General features: G+C 40.0%; 1 protein-coding gene across 1 annotated transcript in view; it reads left to right on the top strand.

The window, feature by feature from the left end:
* The window catches only part of VSTM4 (V-set and transmembrane domain containing 4), a 54,197-nt gene extending 35,173 nt beyond the window's left edge, over positions 1 to 19,024 (top strand). The window contains exons 6-9 of the mRNA XM_009888815.1: positions 1,067 to 1,100; positions 6,118 to 6,230; positions 7,084 to 7,145; positions 18,814 to 19,024. Coding sequence (XP_009887117.1) covers positions 1,067 to 1,100; positions 6,118 to 6,230; positions 7,084 to 7,145; positions 18,814 to 18,939 — 335 coding nt within the window. The 3' untranslated portion in view covers positions 18,940 to 19,024. The remainder of the gene's footprint in view (positions 1 to 1,066; positions 1,101 to 6,117; positions 6,231 to 7,083; positions 7,146 to 18,813) is intronic.
* Positions 19,025 to 19,288: the final 264 nt, after the last annotated feature.

Consider the following 19,288-nt stretch of genomic DNA (forward strand, 5'->3'; position numbering starts at 1 on the left):
CGGACAGATAGGTGGAAGCAGTGCCTTGGCTGGCTTAGACATGGCCCCTGCGTCAGCCCCAGTTCCCAGTGCTCTCAGCTCCCCTTTCCTTAGGACTAAAATGCACCCCTTAGGGGCTCTGCAGCATCCTTAGAATGGGAGAATTTAGGTAAGAACAAATATGAAAACTTTCCTGTAGAGTGGGGTATAATCACGTAAGTGCACTGTTGTCTGGTATTTGTAGCCTTTTAAAGAAGGCAGAACATGAAGGGAAGAGGGGTGTTTATGTCGTATTCAACTTCCCATCATGGCCCAGGGATGCACCCTCTTTCCTGTCTGAGAAATAAGTTGGCAGAAGGTCGACCAGAAGAGCCAGAGCCTCTCCTCCTGCCTGCATGTCTCCACTCTCAGCACGTGGCACAGCTTGGGCAGAGCCCAGAAGCCACTAAGCCACAAAAGAGCATCTTAATAACCCTGGCTCCTAAAAGGCTGCGGGGAGGAGAGCTGCCTTTGCTCAGGACTACTGATTCAAAGCAATATGAAGCAGAAGGATTTATACAGCTCACTCACACAGCTGTCAGAGATGGGATAGTGGCCGGACTGGACCTCTGATCTGATCCCAGGAGGCAATCCCTTTATGCCCGAGCCCGCAGTCTAGCTTACATTAGGAATAGCAGTGGCTCCTGTGGGTGAATGGTTTATTTCAGGCTTCTGGAAATAGAGGCACCACAAGGGAAATAAAAGTCTTCAAAGTAAAATTACTGGCCTGCTGTACTTTTCCTTAGCAAGCTGTCTTTTGGCTGGGCTGACCACTGGAATGTGTGTTGCCCAGCACTTCCACAGTAGATTTTTGATGTTGTTTGAGACATTCCCCTCTCCCAAGCCTAGCTATGTCTTTGAGTCAGAATACACTTTAATACACAATATAATGTATGGTGACGATTAGCAGCTCTCCCACTGTAACAACCTGGCAGCTCCACAGTCTCAGCAACACAGGTCTAACTGCAGTGCCCATTTGTAACTCATAAATTGTGTTGGTGTGAAGCCACATTTCCTTTCTTTTTTTTTTTTTTTTCTTCTTTAACAGTGAAGCATTACCTGGTGAAATGCCCCCAGAACAGGTAGGAAATTACAATTCTCTTTACTATAACCCAAGGTACCAGTTCTGGTTTTGTTTTGCTATGTATGCTGAAGAAGATGAGTAATGTTTTCCAAAATGCCTACAGCAGGATAAAGAGTCCCGGGTCTCATGAACGTGCCTGCAAGCCAACATCTGCTGTGCATGATAAGAGGGATCTACCTGGGCTATCTAGCTGTAGGTCCTGCAGGTGCTTCAGTGACAAGCCTCTCCTTGAGGCTCTGAATTGCTTTCTGGAGAAGCCTGCTCTCATCCTGTGTGGCTTTCTAGGGTTTCCCAACACCTCCCCAGATGGTAATGACTAAACCATCCATGTACATCGAACAAACCCCAATGTTACCCAGTGATTCCCTCACCCAGGAACAGGGAGTCAGGCTCAAAAGCAGATTTTCAAGGCCTACAGTCTATTCCCAGCTGAAGACTGCAAGTGATGGGAAAAATTTTACTTCTGCTGCAGTCATTAATCACTGTCCCTTTAAATACCACCAACTGCCAAAAGTTTTTGACTGTGTGGTGCTATAAAACTGATTTCCATTGTACATTTTTCCTGAGATATAAATTGTGCTGGAACTGCAGTAAAAAAAAAGATGACAGAAGTGTTTCACAAACAAAAAAGATTAAAGAGGGATGCCTCGTAACAACACAGAACAGCTGTTGCCCAGTTTTCAGTGACATAAAACATGTGTTTCTAGCCTTGTAGTTTAAACCCAGTATCGCTTGGTATCACAGATACTATTTCTCATAGTATCATTTTAAATACTATGAGATTCAATACCAAGTATAGCACACCCTAGATCCTCCAATAGTGTAATTTTCAGTGCATTCTCATGGGATTATCGCTGTATTCAATTTAACCGACACTCGGATGTAAGCGAAGTCACAACAAAGTAACAGAGAGTTCAGGAGAGGCCAGTACAAACTGAAACTTTCATGTTATTCATGGGAAGATCTTTGTTCTGTGACCCTGACCAGCCATTGCACCACACCAAAAATTTACAAAGACAGCTCAGCAGTTTTCATTTTTCCCTGGATGTTTTCTCTTTCCCCTTCTTTATTAGCTGCCGGGACAAAGTTGGAATTACAAAAACAAGTAAAGAAGGGGAAGGGGGAGGAAATCAAAGTAGATTGGTAGAGAACACAAGAAGAGGAGAAAAATGAGACCTGATTGAAAAGATGACTGAAAAAATGGAGCATTGCAGTCAGACAAAAAAACTTGTATTACAGAATCTGCCTTTCTGGGAATAGATGATGTGGTAGTGATACCACTGCAAACACTAAACTTAGTTGGCTGAATAGCAGGGTGAAAACAAGCCAATATGATTTCTTCACTGTAAAATGGAGTCTCCAGAAGGAAAAAAAAAAAAAGCATGACGCTATATGAATGAAAATATGGTTTAATGTATTTCAGTGGGACCAGATATGCTAATGATAGCCCCGAACCCACAAATGCATGTCTAAAGTGCATTGGCTTCAGGGCTTTAAAATTAAATAGCTAGGAAAGTGTTACCAGTATGATAATTTTTGTTATGTTTCACTCTTGGTACCATTTATTTTCCACCCTCTGCTCAAAACACTAACCATTAATTCCTTTGAACTCATTTCTCTTCACCTGTGCATTTTTTGTCTTGTAACTTAATTCAGCACATTTAGACCCAAAACCAGTGTCTAAATATCCATTAGGCCAAACTGATGAACTAATTTGCATGAGATTCCTGCCAGTCAAAATGACTATGCTGTGCAAAATTCAGCCTTGATTAGAGAGACTTAGCTCCAACTCCCATAGTGATATTTCAAACTCAGAGCAGAATCTAGTTTCAAAATTACATTAATAGTCCGTTGTCTAAGAAATGTCTGTATTCCCACTGCAGTAATACCTAAGCATCTTAAAATATTTCATGTCTTGACATCATAATGGTGTTTTTACTTAATTGGAATCTGAAGCACAAAGGGCTAAGTGATTTGCCCCAGGTCTCACAAAATGGCCGTGGTAGAAAAGCAAATTAAATCCAGATTTCCTGAGTAGAACAAAGCAAATGTTTGGGTTTTGGTTTGCTACTTGACCAAGAACAAATTAAGGAAAAAAAAATGAGTTAACCAAAAACCATTTCTTTCCCACATTTTAAAAATAAATACCTAAATAAAAAGAACAGTTATTTTGGGTTTTCCAAACCACCTAATTCCATTTTCTGGGGTTTTCTTTTCTTTAAATATCCTCCTTCTTATTATCTTCCTTGTTATTAGATCATTTTGTCAGTTTTCAGATCCAGAAGCCCACAGGAGGTGAGCTTTGAAAATAAGATTTTTTTTTTTTCGTGTTTTGTATATTTGTTTTGGCCTGAACTCTCCAGTCCTTCAGTGACTGCTCTTCTGCAGACAAATAATTTGAGGTGAAAAAAGTGTTTACCTCAGAAACCTATCCATCTCGACCCCTTGGTTCCACAGTGCCAATCTAACATCGTAGGAGCAAATTCTGTCAGACTGAACCAGAACCAAGTACCCAGTCCATGCCTGGCACCTTTTCGCACAGCTCCCCTATCTGGAAAATATCAAAGCAGCTCCCAGTTCACTCAAGTGAATTTTCTGTCATCCTTGACAAGAAGAAATAGCTTACTTAGATGACAACAGAAAAAGTCCCACATCCTTGACTGTAATAAGGATAGTAAAGTTAAAATTGTAGCAGTTTGCCAGCTCTTGGGACAGCCATGATCTCCACTGAAATTGCTCTCCTGGTGCCATGATTGTTAGACACCTTCCACAGGTTTTTCCCCCCAAACTGCTGTATTTTTCTTGCTCTCTAAAAACTCATTAGATCCTTCAAGAAATGCACAATGTGACACTGTTGAAATAGAAGCCAGGAGGCTGGAGGAGGAGCCGGAGATAAAAAACTAACTTTTCTTTAGACATAGAACAAGACAAGCTCACAAAGAGGCAGTGTTTCGGAGCCAAGGAGTCTTTTCTGAGCCGCCTTGTTTGGTTTGAGGAGCTCAGTTATAAGACAGCAAGTACAGTTGTTGTATCTCCCAGAATTAGTTAACCCTGTATGGCCCTGGCATTTAAATGAGAAGTGTAAGCCATAAATACATTTCTCTGTAGCTTCACTTTTTCAGTGGCAAAGCAGGAATAATAACTATTGCGATGAATTGACACTAAGCCTTTTCATATATTGTGCTTAAAGTAGCTATATCAGAATAATAGTATCTTTAAGCTACACATCTGCCTTAATGACCTTGGATTATTAAACCCAAAAACTTTAACAAAATCACTCTCGTACCCTTTTTGGTGTTCTTTGTGCTTTACAGTTTGCTGTGTTTGGGCAATGGAGCCAGGAAGGACAGTTTCATTTCCTGCTGGTTTTAAACCATTTCATGTTTTGATTTTAATATAGAAACAAATGGTTGTTGTGGGATAGGTTCACAATAGTGCAGGCAGACTTTGAAATTATTTTAATGCAACCCTCAGTTTACATAACTGATGTGATTTATTTATAAATCATGAAAATATTTTACCTTTTAAACACTTAAAAAAAAGTTTGGCAGCAAACCTATGTTTTGGACTGAGTAGGTGGAACAGAAGTCAGGAAAATCATCAAACCAGAGGCTTCTTGTAATCTACGCGTGTAAATCCAGAGTGATTTTACCAATGGTAGTGATATTCATTTGGATTTACAGCTGTATGAAATGATTATGTCTGTTATTTTGTTATTCTTGTGTGGGCAATAGCTGAAATCTTAACTTTCATTAAGACTTTGGCCCCTTTTGAATATTTTATGCTATTAATATAAAGAGAACGTTTCATTATGCAAAAGAACCTGGAGAGGAGCAGCAACTTGGGACAAATTATTTAAAATTCAGTGAAATCCGTGTTGTCATTTGACTATGGAGACCCTGGCTGGATCCCATTGCATTGTGTAACTCACCAGCACAGAACAGAAAGGTCCCCACAACCATACTGCGTCGATCTTTCCCAGAGTGAGCCCATGGTCAGATGCATCTGAGCAACAACTGCTTACCAAGTCACCTCCACCACCATAGTCATCATAACTAACTGCTATACACTCTCCCCCCACCCCAGCTGTAAGTTAAGATTTCTTTCATTACTGGTTAAGACAATACAATTCTATTTCATGTTAGTCGCAAGCTAGGAGCCCCTGCATAGTCAGTTACCACAGCTCAGCTGACACATGATAACGATCACTGCAACCTGACTGCGGTATCCAAGCCCTAAATATTCAAAGCAGGATATACCACCTCAGACTTTGGGAGATGCTAAGGATAAAACCCCCAGACTTAGAGGGTGTTAAACTGTAATAGTCCAAACACAGAAGCTCTCTTGGACAGGAGTCTGTTTCCAATATAGCTTGTACTCTTCCCTCATACCAACTACTGCTTTTTCAGGACGGATGATGTACTGGAGAATGCCCGAGTTTAGAGACTGGGGCACAGTTTCTCCAACTTATATGCACTAAGCACACCGGCCTCTTTTAAAAAGCTGGCTTTTTCAAATGTGGGCTTGTGAGCTGCCTGAAGACATGCTGCATGCCCTCCTGGCCTGCTCACCCCTCAGCCAGGCTTAGCCTAGAAATCACATAGAAGATTTTGCTTTGCCATATGCTTCCCGTGTGAGCTTATGGAAGTCACCTCAGCTGTCTGTGCCTCCGGTTTCCGAGGACAGAAGCGTACAAGCTCATCCGGGGTGCAGCACTGTGGTCCTACATGTTTTTAAGGAATAGGTGCTATGAAAAGAGTCTTGTTTAAACCTGACACTTTGCATTTTCTGTGCCAGGACAGATCATACTCCTGAGTTTCTCAGCCAGGCTGTATGGCTGAAAAAGCATTTCCAGCCCCTGTGAGAGGTTTTTCAGTATATCCCCAGGTCAAAATACAAGTTTTTGAGCAGGGACTCTCACAAGTGGAAGGTGATATGTTTGCATGAACTCACTGGGACAAACTGTCTTTCCCTCTGTTGCCTTCACTTTTCTTCACATATGGGTCTCTTTGCAGTTCAGGCGAGACAGTTACCAGTGTGACAAGCATGTCCCCTCTACAGCCCAAGAAGGTAAAGAAAAAGAAAGAGAAAGAGAAAGTGGAGCAGCCACCAGCCATCCCAGCAAAAGGTATGAAAACAGGGGTGCAGAGGGATTCCAAATCCTGAGTACAACTGTGGAGGAACAGCAGAATGTGGGATATCAGGACTCTGTCACTGACTGTGCCTGTGGCGTGACCTGCGCTCGCTCCCATCAGTGGGAGAAGAAACGGCCCACGCCTGTTGCTGGGACCAGGGCTCTCAGCTCCCTGCAGCTGTAGCTATTGAAAAGCTAGTCACCCAGTCCAAGCAAGAGGTCTCAGTGCCCAGTAATCAGAGGAGAGACAGGAACCATGGTAGAAATATTCACCTTGTTCAAAGAGAATATTTAAGTAAGGCAGGATGAAATTTCATGTTGGGGACAGACTGAGGGAAGCCAGCACATCACACTCTTAAAATTGCTGGTGCACTTGAGAAGTCAAGCAAGATGAGCATATAAAGATCAATGTCTTGGGCAACCTCACTTTCAAAGAGGATTTGTGATTTCTTCTGTGCAGGGTCAATCACACAAACACGTGGGTGTACTTTCTGAGCACTACTGTCAGTGGTGAGCCACTGGGAGAGAGGAGGGAAAGGACCTGAAGGTTCACTGTGGGTTAGATCAGAAGTGATCAGTTCTCAAGAGGTGTATTTGCTCTGGCTTCTGCACACAAACAGCATGTTTTCCATATCAGATTCTGTAATCTTACGAATTTTTGTAATTCATAAGGCCTATGCTTTATTATGAAATATGTTACCTGAAATACAGTTAAACTCTGGTATAAGTATATGTATTTGCTCCTAATCTGCTATTAATCTGTAAGTTAAAAGTTGATAATGTGTATACTAAAAATGACAGTGAATGATGATAATGTGAAATGATCCCTGAATATTTATTTCCGTAGCTCCAATAGCCAATACTTTTCCTAAGCCCAAGCTCTTGAAACCTCAAAGAAAATTGATGCTGGTAAGTAATTTTCTATGACATTATTTTCTCCATATTCTTCTCTTTCAATACAATTGCTGTAATGCCAGAACTCTAGGTTCAGAAACTATAAATTGGCTTAAAAATCATATAAGTAGAAATTTTTTTTATAAGTAATACTTTTTCAAGTGATGAATTGTCTTGGCTCTTCATTTTTAGCATTAGGTTACACTGGATTATGTTTTCCAGCTTTCTAGCAGTCCTAGTGTCTACAAATTTAGCCTGTTCTTAAATGAAACCTGCTATTGATTCTCACATGCTTCTGGCAGCTGTTGCCTTAGAAAAAATACCAGTTACTGACAGAATCACAACTGTACTGGTCACACTGCTCTTGAGACTTTTCAAGTCACAAATGGGGGGGCCTGATTCTGCCTTACAGTGGTGTAAGTCAGGAATAACTGAAGTTGCAGGAATAAAATGTGTGTATACAGCTGATATTAAGGAAAAAACCAACAACTCATATGATAGTTTCTCTTGGATGTGAGTTTCTGTTTGAAAAAAACACCCTGCAGATATATGCCAGACAAATCAAAGAGATGGAGACATGTTTCCCTGCTTTAGTTACAAAGCAGTACCTGGACAAGACATCCAGGGATCATAGAGTTTTATACCAACTATCTTCAGCTGCCTGTATAAAGACGGTGGTCTGCTAGACTCCCTGTATAGTCAATAGAAAGAGAGATGAGTTAGAGTAGGAGCCTCATGCTCCTACTAATTCAGACTCGATGATCTGAATTGCCTTTTGGGGATCCTTTCTGCCTTCTCCGGCAATAGAGAGAGCCCAGACTGACTAACTCCCTAACCTAGGTGAAGGTGGGTGCCTAAATTTAGGCCGTGTGAATAACCCAAACGCCTCTGTGATGGCTTCACTTTCAGATGAGGGTTAGCATCAGCATCAGGGGATGACAGCCACCCTTTGCTGCACACACACTGCATTAATCACTGCGCCCAGGCATGTGGGTCCATCAGAAATCAGTTAGGCTTCAGCCCTCCTAGGAAAAGCTTTCATCAGTTAAAGCACTCAGACCCTTCCTGCAGGTCAATAAAGCACATCAGCGCATGCTGAACTTGAAGTAGATCTGTTTCCAGATGCTTTTTCTTTCTGGAATAAATCCAAAGATATGGGCCACAAATAGCTGTTTGCTCTTCCCTTCCTGCTACGCAACCCCGGTCAAGGTTCAGACTCTTTGGAGGTGAGCAGGAATAAAGCTTTTTCAAACAATGAAATCAGCTTTGTTTTCCCTAGCGTGACTGAGGATCTGCACCCTGCATGCAGCCAGCAGACTCGGTTTTAATGCCTTGCTGTTGGACTAGAGTCTGGCTCTGCTCTTTTCCCTTTCATATTTCACCTCAGGGTGGACCTGGAGAGACATCGCAGCCTGCAGAAAACACATGATCTATGGACAAGAGTCAATTCTAAGTCAAAAAGTAATCAAAAAAATATTATCGAAAGGATTTTCAAGAATGAAACTCACCTAGCAATACTTTAAAGGGCAAAGTAGATTAAACCCATGTCGGTCTATAAGGCACATTCAGAGGCTGAGCAGGATGCTCCCCACAGCTGTTTCCCATTCTGTTCCACTTGCCTCCCTTTACAACACAGTTGGTTAAACCCCTATGTTTTAGTATTCTTAGAAAAAAGAAAAAAAATTTTTTTTTTCTGCTTTTAAATTATTTGTCAGTGAGGAACTTAAACTAATTGAAGTAAAATAAGTTTCAACAAAGATACAAAATGGTAATAATTACAGAGAAAAAGATGTATCAAATTCATCTAAATGAAACATTTTATTGATTGTCAGCATACTTGCCTCCCCATTTTTTTAATTCTCAAAAATTTCTCAGATGTTAAATTTTCAGTCTGCTTTGGGGCAAAAAAATACTATCATCGTCCTGCCAAATCTCTGCAGGATAAAAGACCTTTTTCTTTCCAACTGTAATTATTGCACAGCCTGTGTCTGCACTAGGTCTTTTTTCATTGATGGCACATAGTTACTAGGTAATCACCGCTGCAGAGACAGACTCCAATTGCTGAGTTCCTGGACTACTTCTGCAGTTTCCCTGTGGAACCCAAGGAAGGTACGACACTGGGGCACCAGGAGAATATTGTAGAAAACCTAAGGAAACAAGCTAGAGTATAAGGGAACATTACAAAATGATTCCAGTGTTTTGGGAAATTTTTTGTAATAATCTAAATACCAGGAAAATTATTTCCAGAGGACATGTGCTTCTGGTTTCTTGAAAGATGTTTATAATAAGCTAGAGAATTTCTTTTGTTAACGTGCTAGAGTGGGTTGCAGTATAATTTTACAAGAATACAATAACCTGGATAAAATATGGACATAATCTCAATGAAAATTAAAAAAAAAAAAAGAGAGAGAAAGCCTAATATCATGTTCAATTGCACAGCCTTGAGTAAAGCCTTTTAAAAACTCTGCTTAAGTCATATTGCTTTTGCTTTAGCCAGAATAACAATTCTATGCTCCCCTTGTTGCAAAAATATTCCCCATCCGTGTCATTCTCTATTAGCATCAATGAGAAATGTGTACAGATCAAAGGAAATAGAGATGCTGAGATGCAAAAAGGGATGGTTTTTATAGCATGCAAGACGCACAGAGAGTCATTAAGAAGAAGAAAATTCTAGGGGCCCACAAATTCTGCTCTCAAAGGACTGTTCTGCAATAGCCTTAAGTACTTAGCCCTTCCAGTTGGTAGAGATAAATCTTATACTTCTTCAACCAAATTTTCTGGTAAGCCATTCATTGCCTCCTAGAGATTAGTTGTCATAGCCCATGAGTGTCAGTTATGGAACATCATCTAAATGAACAGGTTTCAGTGTCTTCACGAAGGTTTGCACCACCAAGTTTAGGAGCTTCTGTGTGATTCTCTGGAGCCAATGAAAGGATGTGAGACTTCAGGTTTGACAAAATCCTGCAATCTTTACTTATGCAAAATTTTTGTTGACTTCATCATTTTCACGCTTAATTTTATGGGTAACAATGCCCGCACAGATAAGACATGCTATAGGGAACCTTCCTGATTCTGCCACTGACTGATGTGGCCTCTGCTAACTCATATAATCATCCCACTTTGAAATCAGGTAAATATATCCTGTATTACAAATGATTCCCTTGGGCTTAGTTCTTCAAACACATTGTACGTGTGCACACAGCACATAAGACTTGGCTTCTGCTATTCCTACACTGACTAACCTCTTGAATAACCTCTTTACTGGAATGTATCTGGCGTATCTTGTTCCCCACCACAGAATACATACTGGTCCTGTGTGACTTCTGAAGCACAGTGCTTTCAGTGACCATAACTGAGCTATTTAAGAGAAGCATCCTTCTACCTTCAGCTCACACAGCATTGTTTATCTCAGCATGGATTGAATCACTGGTGGCCCAGCACCACATGATTGCTGAGATTTTCCTTTGATGATGATGTGAAAGCTACTTGAGAACAGGAAGGGCATATGGTTATCTAAGACTGTGGGGAATTTCTGGAAGTCATTTTGTTAACTTTGAGCGAAATATAATCTTTTGCACTTGTTCTGCCTGCCCGTCTGCCTTTTTCAGACACCACAGCTTCCCTGCTCCTGTCATGTCCATAAAGCAGAAGGGTGGTGTTTTGAACAAGAACTTGACATAGGTTTGACACCTGTGGAACTGAGAAGGCTGTCACTTGGTCTCATCTGCACATACTCAGCAAAATCAAGTTTCAGCATTACACATTTAGCCCAGTGTTCTACATCAATGTACTCTCCTGAATCAAGCAATGAAGACAGGTGCTCCTAAAGCTGCCCAGAAACTTAACTTTCCTTCACTTGAAAAATCTTTTTGCCTTTTTAGATTTCAGGAGTGCATTTCCCATTGTACAACAAAACAACCAGATCCACTGTATATCAGAACCAGTGATCCTGGAGTCCTTTTGGGAAAGGGGTCTAGATGTGCGAGTGAATTATCTGCAGTCCAATTACCACGTCAGAGCTGTGAAATGTAAAGAGCGGCTTTTGGTTTTTGATTGCTGGGGAATTTACACATTGCTGGATTGTACATGATAGACAGAGTTGATTTTTTCCCCCATCTTCTTTCTCATCTTACAATTAAGCACTACATCATTCAAACCAGTCTTATATCATATGCATCAAGCTAGCTAGGAAAGGTAGGCTAGGCAGTTTTTTGCACAACTAGTAGGATTCCTCATTAGTCTTAACCTGTAGGTATCATTGGCCCTTTTCTTGAGAAAGAAAAAGGAAATGAAATATATCTGTTCAGTAATTTGTGGATTCTGGATCTGGGAAAAATCATGTCTTCCTTTCTCCTGGATGATTTTAAGTTAAAAGCTATGCCACCCTCTGTTAGAAGAGTTGTTTCCTCCACAATATGTAACAATGGGTAATGATTTAAGTTCCCAATTTCTTAAGGCATTATTGATCTCCACAGACTTCAAGTAACATCGTACACATGATATACAAAGAAATGGTGAACATTTTTTTCCTTGACTCCCTGTGATTCTTGAATATTTCCATCCAGTCCACATAATTTCTCTCTCAGTGAGATGGAGAATCCTTTTAGTCTCCTTAGGATGTGAGATGTCCATAGGAACATAAATATAATTTATATATTCAGGCTGACACTCAGAACACAACATATTCAAAAATGCTGAGTTATGCCTCCTTTCCCATTCAGATTACAGGTTGCTCTCTTTACCCCCAAGAAGAACCAGTTTGTATAAACACATAAAATCTCTCGCTGGAATTGTGCCGAGACTCGTGCATTTACGAAATCCCACAACAGATGATTTTTGTGTGGTGACACATTTGGAGTAATAAAAGTGTCACCAGAAAACTGAAAACCTTTAATTACTTCCTTGGGCCTCTCTGAAGGATAAGAAGAAATCAGCCTGATTTTCAGCAATGTCGGTTTAGAATCTAGGAATAACCCTGCAACTGTAAAAGGAATAAAGCATTAGCGAAGCTGTTAAAACAGGCTGGAAAAACCTCTGTGAGGTGTATTTAATTCTGTTAATGAAGACAGATGAACTAGCACACCCCTTAGAGGCCCTACCTGCCCTACATTTGTGGGATTCTCTTTAAAATAAAATCATTCAATGGGACTTAGTAAATGATCTTTATCCCTGACTTTGTTATCATAACTTCTGTGGGATTCAATAGCTAAATTTAGATGCAATGCTGAAAGAGGCTTCACAAATTGTAGCTTTTGTTTCCGGGGAGTCTGGGAAGTATTTTTTAGTCACAGAATCACAGAATTTCAGAGTTGGAAGGGACCTCTAGAGATCATCTAGTCCAACTCCCCTGCTAAAGCAGGATTGCCCAGAGCACATTACTCAGGACTGCATCCAGGCGGGTTTTGAAAATCTCCAGAGAAGGAGACTCCACAACCTCCCTGGGCAGCCTGTGCCAGTGCTCTGTCACCTGAACTGTAAAGAAGTGTTTCCGTGTGTTGGAACGGAACTTCCTATGTTCCAACTTGCACCCATTGCCCCTCGTCCTGTCACTGGGAACCACCGAAAAGAGTCTGGCTCCATCCTCCTTCAACCCACCCTTCAGATATTTGTAAGTAGTAATAAGGTCTCCCCTCAGCCTTCTCTTCTCCAGGGAATAAAAAAAACAGACATCTTAGTGGAAAGGACCTGTCCGTTTTAACTGATAGTGACACTAAAAGTCATACTTCTACTCCCCATATTTTCCAATGTCATATTTCTCAGCCTTGGCACTGAGAAGACAGTGGCTCCCTTGATATTTCAGTGCTTTTACTGGCCAGCAGTTGCATTTCTAGGGGATAACTCGTCTTGCAGATCTAGCTTCAGTTTTTCATGAAGGTCTGCTGAAGTAATTTTTGAAGCTCCATTTCTGCCTATGATCAAGACACTGACATTGGTAAACACCCGAAGCTCTAAAGACAGAAAAAAAATATCTCTCTCTGACTCTCAAGTTGCTACCTTGATGAGGGAGCCATCCCACTGAAGTTCATAGGATCTGAGCATAAACTGTATCTATGGCCCTGAGGAGCACTACTGATTTCTGCAGAAGAAAGACCACACATCCTGGAGAGAGTGGTTTTCCAGTGTATATTAAAAAATAGGACTGTCAAAGGCTAATCTTTTTCTCTCTGAATCTACAATGAGTTTTCTCACTGTTAACTTTGCAAATTCCTGCCTAACCCCACCGCTAGCATGTGCTGTCTGCCCCTGTCCTAGTGGCCCAGAGAAGGGAGTTGCAGCCTGTCCACCAAACATACTGAATCTTCGCTTTAACACACTCTTGCCTTCACCTCCATAACTGACCCTCCACTGATAGCCAAACTGTGAGCCATACGCCATCCCCTCCCACAGCTTCAAAAAAAAGATGCTTATGAAAAGGAGATATGCAGAGGAGAAGATGGGCTAGCCCCTTTTCCTTAGGCTGCACTCAGTATGCAGTTTCCTCCCATCTGGGCATTCATGCAGAGGGAAGCAGCAATCTGTCCCTGTGGCCAAAGCCCCTCCAGTTGGCCTGAAGAGTCCTGTCTAGACACTTTCTGACTGAGTGTGCTCAGGCAGTGACACAGGATGCTCCTGAGCTGTGCCATCTGGACAGTATCCGCATTTTTCCTCTGGAGCTCTTTACCAAGTGTGAATACAAAACAGGATGTTTCTCAAATATGAAAGGGAAAAGGCCAAAGATCTGAGTTTGGCCTTTGCAAGGGAAAAGGAGAGAAAAAATGGTAGTTTCAGCATGTGCTTGCTAAGAAAGAGCTACTTCACGGCACTGCTTGCTTTGTGCTGTGGAATAACCTGAAGAGAAGTGCAATTCCTAGAGACTGGATCAAAGAAACTTCACCACCACCTCTGGACTCTGTAGCTTTTCCATTTGCATTTCCTGCAGCATCCCCCTGGCACCGCAGTCTGCACCCAACAGCACAGTGTGGCCAGTCCATAGGTGGCAATTTGCCATGTACTGGCAATCAGCCCAGCAAGCCTATGCATAATTGGCAAGGTTTTATCCTTGCTGACCTAATCCATTCACCCACAAGCACAGGGCATGCCAGTGAGGGTGGGGTTTCATTTTCAAGTGTTGCTGCAGGAAATCTGAGTTACTAAAAATATTATGAAGCTGTGACTGGAACTTGGGACATAAGCCTATTAAATCCAGAAAACTCAGAGATTTGGTCTATAAACATAATTTTCTTGCCCTGGTCCCACGTTAAAATCATCCTGCATCATATCCCAAACAAAAACTCCATCACATGCGATCATATAGACACTGAATTCCAAGGCAAACGTCTGCAGCAATAGTCACTAAAATGGAAGTGAATTGAGAAGCAAGCCCTTTTCTGCTTATTTTTGATAGTAAACTAGAATCAAGGCTGATGGTTTGGGATTTTTTGTTGTTTTTTTTTTAATTAGAAATTCACATTCATTTTGTCATCTTCGTGATAACTGGTGTGGTCATAGAACAGTGAGATTGCAGCAATGTGTAAGTGCAAGTTGGCATCAGGTTTTTTTCCAGACAAGTTAAATTTATGAGGTTATTATTTGCTTGTTTTCTTCATACCTAATTATGAATTTGGATAAAAGTGGTCTTAGTTAAAACTTCAAGAACTTTCAGTCTGACAGTGCTCATAGTAAACATTCCTGAGTCTGCCAAGAAACAAAACAGCTAAGCCTAGGAAGAGCAAAATTGACATTACTGGTAACTACGACATAAAAATCAGAGTAATTTTCTTAAAAACTCAATCTAAGTAATTTCTAACACATTTATATACTGGCAAAACCCAATAAAAACAAAACTATGTATACACATACTTTAGTTTCTTTTAAATACTCACATAATAGACTTTGCAGATTGTTTATTATGAAGAATGTTCCTATAACTGAACTCTTTTGAATAGTTGCCTATGGGAAGCTCTGTGACTGGAATAAACTAAAATTAAACTCGAAGAAATTTGGAAGAGGAATTATTTTGCATTTGCCAGAAGATATGCTGGACCATAATGACTCTTCCTAATTTATATTCTGCAAAGTGTGTGATCCCAAGATGAGAAAACAGACATACAAGATAAAGATTGTATCTAGAAATGTCACTTTGGAACAGAATTCTATTTGAAGAAATCATTTAAATGTTATTTTAGAACAATGATGTTATTTTTCAGGAAAGGCTGTTGTAGCCATAGAAATCCCAATGACCTCGTAAGTGAAGAGCCAGGATGAAAAGAGAGGTGAACAGCCAGTCATTCCTTGTCACTTCCTCCTCTGCCCTAGTATCAGTCCCACCTATAAGATCAGTTCTTAAAGTCACGCTATTGTTCCAAAAAGGAGGTGGTGGCAGGATTCCAGGTTTACACTGCCAAAACACTATCCAATCCAAACGAGAGATGAAATCGTAGAATTAGTTTTCTTTCCCTGCCTGTTCAAAAAAAAAAAAATTGGTTTTGGACAAACAAACCAGCAAGATTAAATTAAACATATGGTTGATAAATGAAGTACAGAAGAGCATATGGAAAAAAAAACCTGGCTACCATAGGTACTTTAAAGTAGTGTTGGCTTCCATGCACTGTTATTACGCATCCTTTGCTGAAAACTGTATACCCTTCACAATTTTGAACCTCCTGTGTGTTTCCTCATATTTTCAATCAAATTATTACATACTAGAAATATGCATAAGGGAAATTATTCTACACATTTTATGGTGTGCTGTTGCTTGTAGCAGTAATTGAAGTACCTTTTCCACTTATGAAAGTACTAATTTTATTTGGTTTTATTGCTTTTCTAGATGCAATTATTTATTTAGTGTGTTTTGGCTTTATTAAATTATGTTTACTATAGGAACATCATAAAAATGTATGAAAGCAACACATCAGCCACTACTGCCCAATGACCTGTTTTCGGGAATCTAGTGTTATTTTTCATATCCAAACATAATAGAATAAAGTAAGAATAAAGAGATAATCTACAGTGGAAAACAATGCAATTTTGAGATAATATAATAAAACACCTGGACAATATGATTTCATAAATCTTAGTTCTAAAATTTACATGAGCTGGGCGTTGGGTTGGCTATTTTAGAACATGTGGTATTTTCTAAATGGAAGCATAACATGAAATACAATTAAACAGCAAAGGGGAAAGCACGCACAGATTTAGCTTGCCCTGAGCAACTGATTTCTACAGAACAATGAAAATATTTCTACTTCAAAAGATGCAGTGTGTCAGTCTTAGGAAATACAGAGTTTTGCTCTGGCAGTGACCAACAGCATGTTTGCAAAGTTTTATCAGATTCATTTTTGGGAGGCTTTTTACATGCAGCGCATTATTCCGCACTTAGGGTCTGAGGTGACACCCACTGAAGTTGGCAGCAAAACTCCCAATACCTTAAAACAGAAACTAGGTGTGCTGTCATACACTGACAATAAAATCTTCAACATTTACTGGTGCTATTGTGATGTCCACCCTCAACTTAGCTCCTGTATTTAGCCTCTGTACAACCTACTGAATAGCACATATAGTTTTGAAAACTCAAAAGAAATCTTTAACATATCAAAAAAGGCAAAACCAACTTAAGTGCCTAGAAACTGATGCTAATACTCTCAGGCTAGAAAGAAGAGTGGAATATAAAAATTTATTAAGTATCAGAGTGCTTGACTAAGAGTTTTTTCTAACTCTTTAAGTTAAAGCCAGGATAGAACAGATATCTTTCTAAATTGTCGTTTAGTTCAGTCCTGATACATGGACAAAGAAAAGAAATAAGTGATTTTATTTCTGTTACATACAAGATCAGGCTGGGATCCACAGGAAGTACTTTTACATCATTACACCAGAGAATTCAACAAAAGCAGGAAATCTGTGTAGTCAGTAGTGAAGCATTTGATAGTGAATGGTGACCAGAAGCTGAGATCAAATAGGACTGCCCATGCAAGAAGGGGAAGGAGGGAGGGAAGACCATGTGAATAATCAAATGCAAAGATGACAGTCCTGCAGTTAGCCCTGCAAATGGCCTTTACTCACGTGTACAGACCAACTGATTTCAATGACACCACTTGCAGCAGCAGCAGCTGCACAAAGTATTTCAGGATCAGATCTGCAGAGAAGAAATAAGATTAAATTAACGCTGGAAAAGTGTAAACTGATCCACCCAGAGGAAAACAATCTGAAATGCAGAGTGTGAGCAACTGTCAAGGCAAAATGAGAGGATTCCACAGCAGTGCAAAAGACAGGAAGCAGGGGAGCATAGGGACTGATTTCAAAGGATATTGGATGTTTATTTTTTTAGCCAGAAGGCAATATAATAATTATTCAAACACATTTCAAGGGAACAGGAATCATTTATGTTAAATCAGAAACAAACAAAAAACAGTAAATAAAACACATAGGAAACTCTTGGCATTGGAAAATTTTATCAATTTCTTCATTATAACATTTAAGTACTGTGTGGAAAATCTTGGTTTATGAACTTTGAGTCAGTTTTCAGTTTACAACTGGCAAAGCTTTTCTTGGGCTCAGAGGTGCACCCTTTTCTATAAGGTATAATCTTGTGACTGCAAAAATTTGCATGGCTGAAGTGTTTTTTGGTTTGTTTTAATTGTCCTTTTTAGATTTAAACTTGAGGACACCAGTTATATTCAGGTAGAACACAGTGCCCAAGAAAATAAAAGAGCAAATTCTCCAGTTCTCCACTTGTACAGGGCCTTAGCACTTCAACCTTCTTCAGGGAGCACAGACTTCAATCTTCTACAGATGAAATGAAATCCATTTCAAGTACTGGGACACCACATACAATTCAAAGGAAATTCTTTTGTTTGTTGCTACATTTGCTGAGGTGAATTTCATATGAACAACCCATTCCCAACTGATGACCCAACACACACAGAGGAATGTAAACCAAGATTTTCCTCCTCTAAGCCACCACGCTGAGCTTGAAGTCCCCAACAGCAGTAGGTAGCTCTTCCATCACCCACATGAAATTTGTTCAGTAAATCTGCTTGATAACGTCTCTCTTAGCTGAGTTTCATAGCTTTAAGTCTAAAACTCAACCAGTGTAATACATCAGACAGCTTTGGTGGTATGGCCGTTGTTCTAAACTCTGAACTCATCTATAACATGGCAAAAGTGGTGAAATCCCATTGGAATGACAGTAACTCAATTCTGTCCATTTTTGCTGCCTTCTGCATATTTTTAACATGTTTTTTGGTTCTGTTAAGAAACATAGTGAGAGGTACTTTGAGTGGCTGTGATAAGAGATGTAACTCGTCCAATGTTTACAACTGGGAAGCAAATCTGGCATATATACTTCAAATTGTGAAATCTGCAATGACTAAAATTAAATTGGGAAATTTAGGATTAAAGAGGTTGAACATTTTGCTAACACACATCTTTCAAATGAATTGTCAAATTAAAATGTTCAGTGTTTGAGAAACAAGGAGAAACTGGTAATGAACCTGAAAATCCTACTATTTCCCGTTTCTTATTTTTAATATTATTTTCATTTCATCTTCTATGAACTAACTCTAGTGCAGACTAAACTGATTAACAGCATAGTAGAATTAGCATGTATGAAAGAAGAAATATAGCCCATTCTACAGACTACTTAAGGCATCTTTTACATTCAGTGGTAACAACATTATAACTCTAATTTTTTGGTTCTGTTTCCTAGCCAAAAATCGCAGAGGAGAATTTAACATATGCTGAACTTGAACTTATGAAGCCGATCCAGGAAGCCAAAGGCATTCCCAGTACGACAGTCTATGCACAGATACTCTTTGAGGAGAACAAGCTGTAATAGTTCATGCCTGTATAAATGTCCTTTGTCTGTGTTCTATTTAATTCTTGCTGTGCTGTTAATTTATAAAAATCATACAAATGTCCTTATTTTTTTATTTCCTTTCATGTGCTTCTATTTTTCTATGAGACTTTTAAACATAATGTCATTGAAAGTAATCATAGAAAAGCAGCTGGTCTACCAGTGACATCCCAGAGACACCCTTCGCAGTGTTCAGCCCCCCTGTTTTAAATGGACTGAAGTTCCATCTGGGGCATTTTCAATACTAAACATTATTCCTTCTTTGACGCTAATGTGACGAGTCCAGCTGCAAACATCAACAGCCTCAGAAGGACTAGTGGCAGGATCC

Source organism: Charadrius vociferus, unplaced genomic scaffold (genome assembly GCF_000708025.1).
Source record: "Charadrius vociferus isolate BGI_N301 unplaced genomic scaffold, ASM70802v2 scaffold436, whole genome shotgun sequence".
Taxonomy (NCBI): domain Eukaryota; kingdom Metazoa; phylum Chordata; class Aves; order Charadriiformes; family Charadriidae; genus Charadrius; species Charadrius vociferus.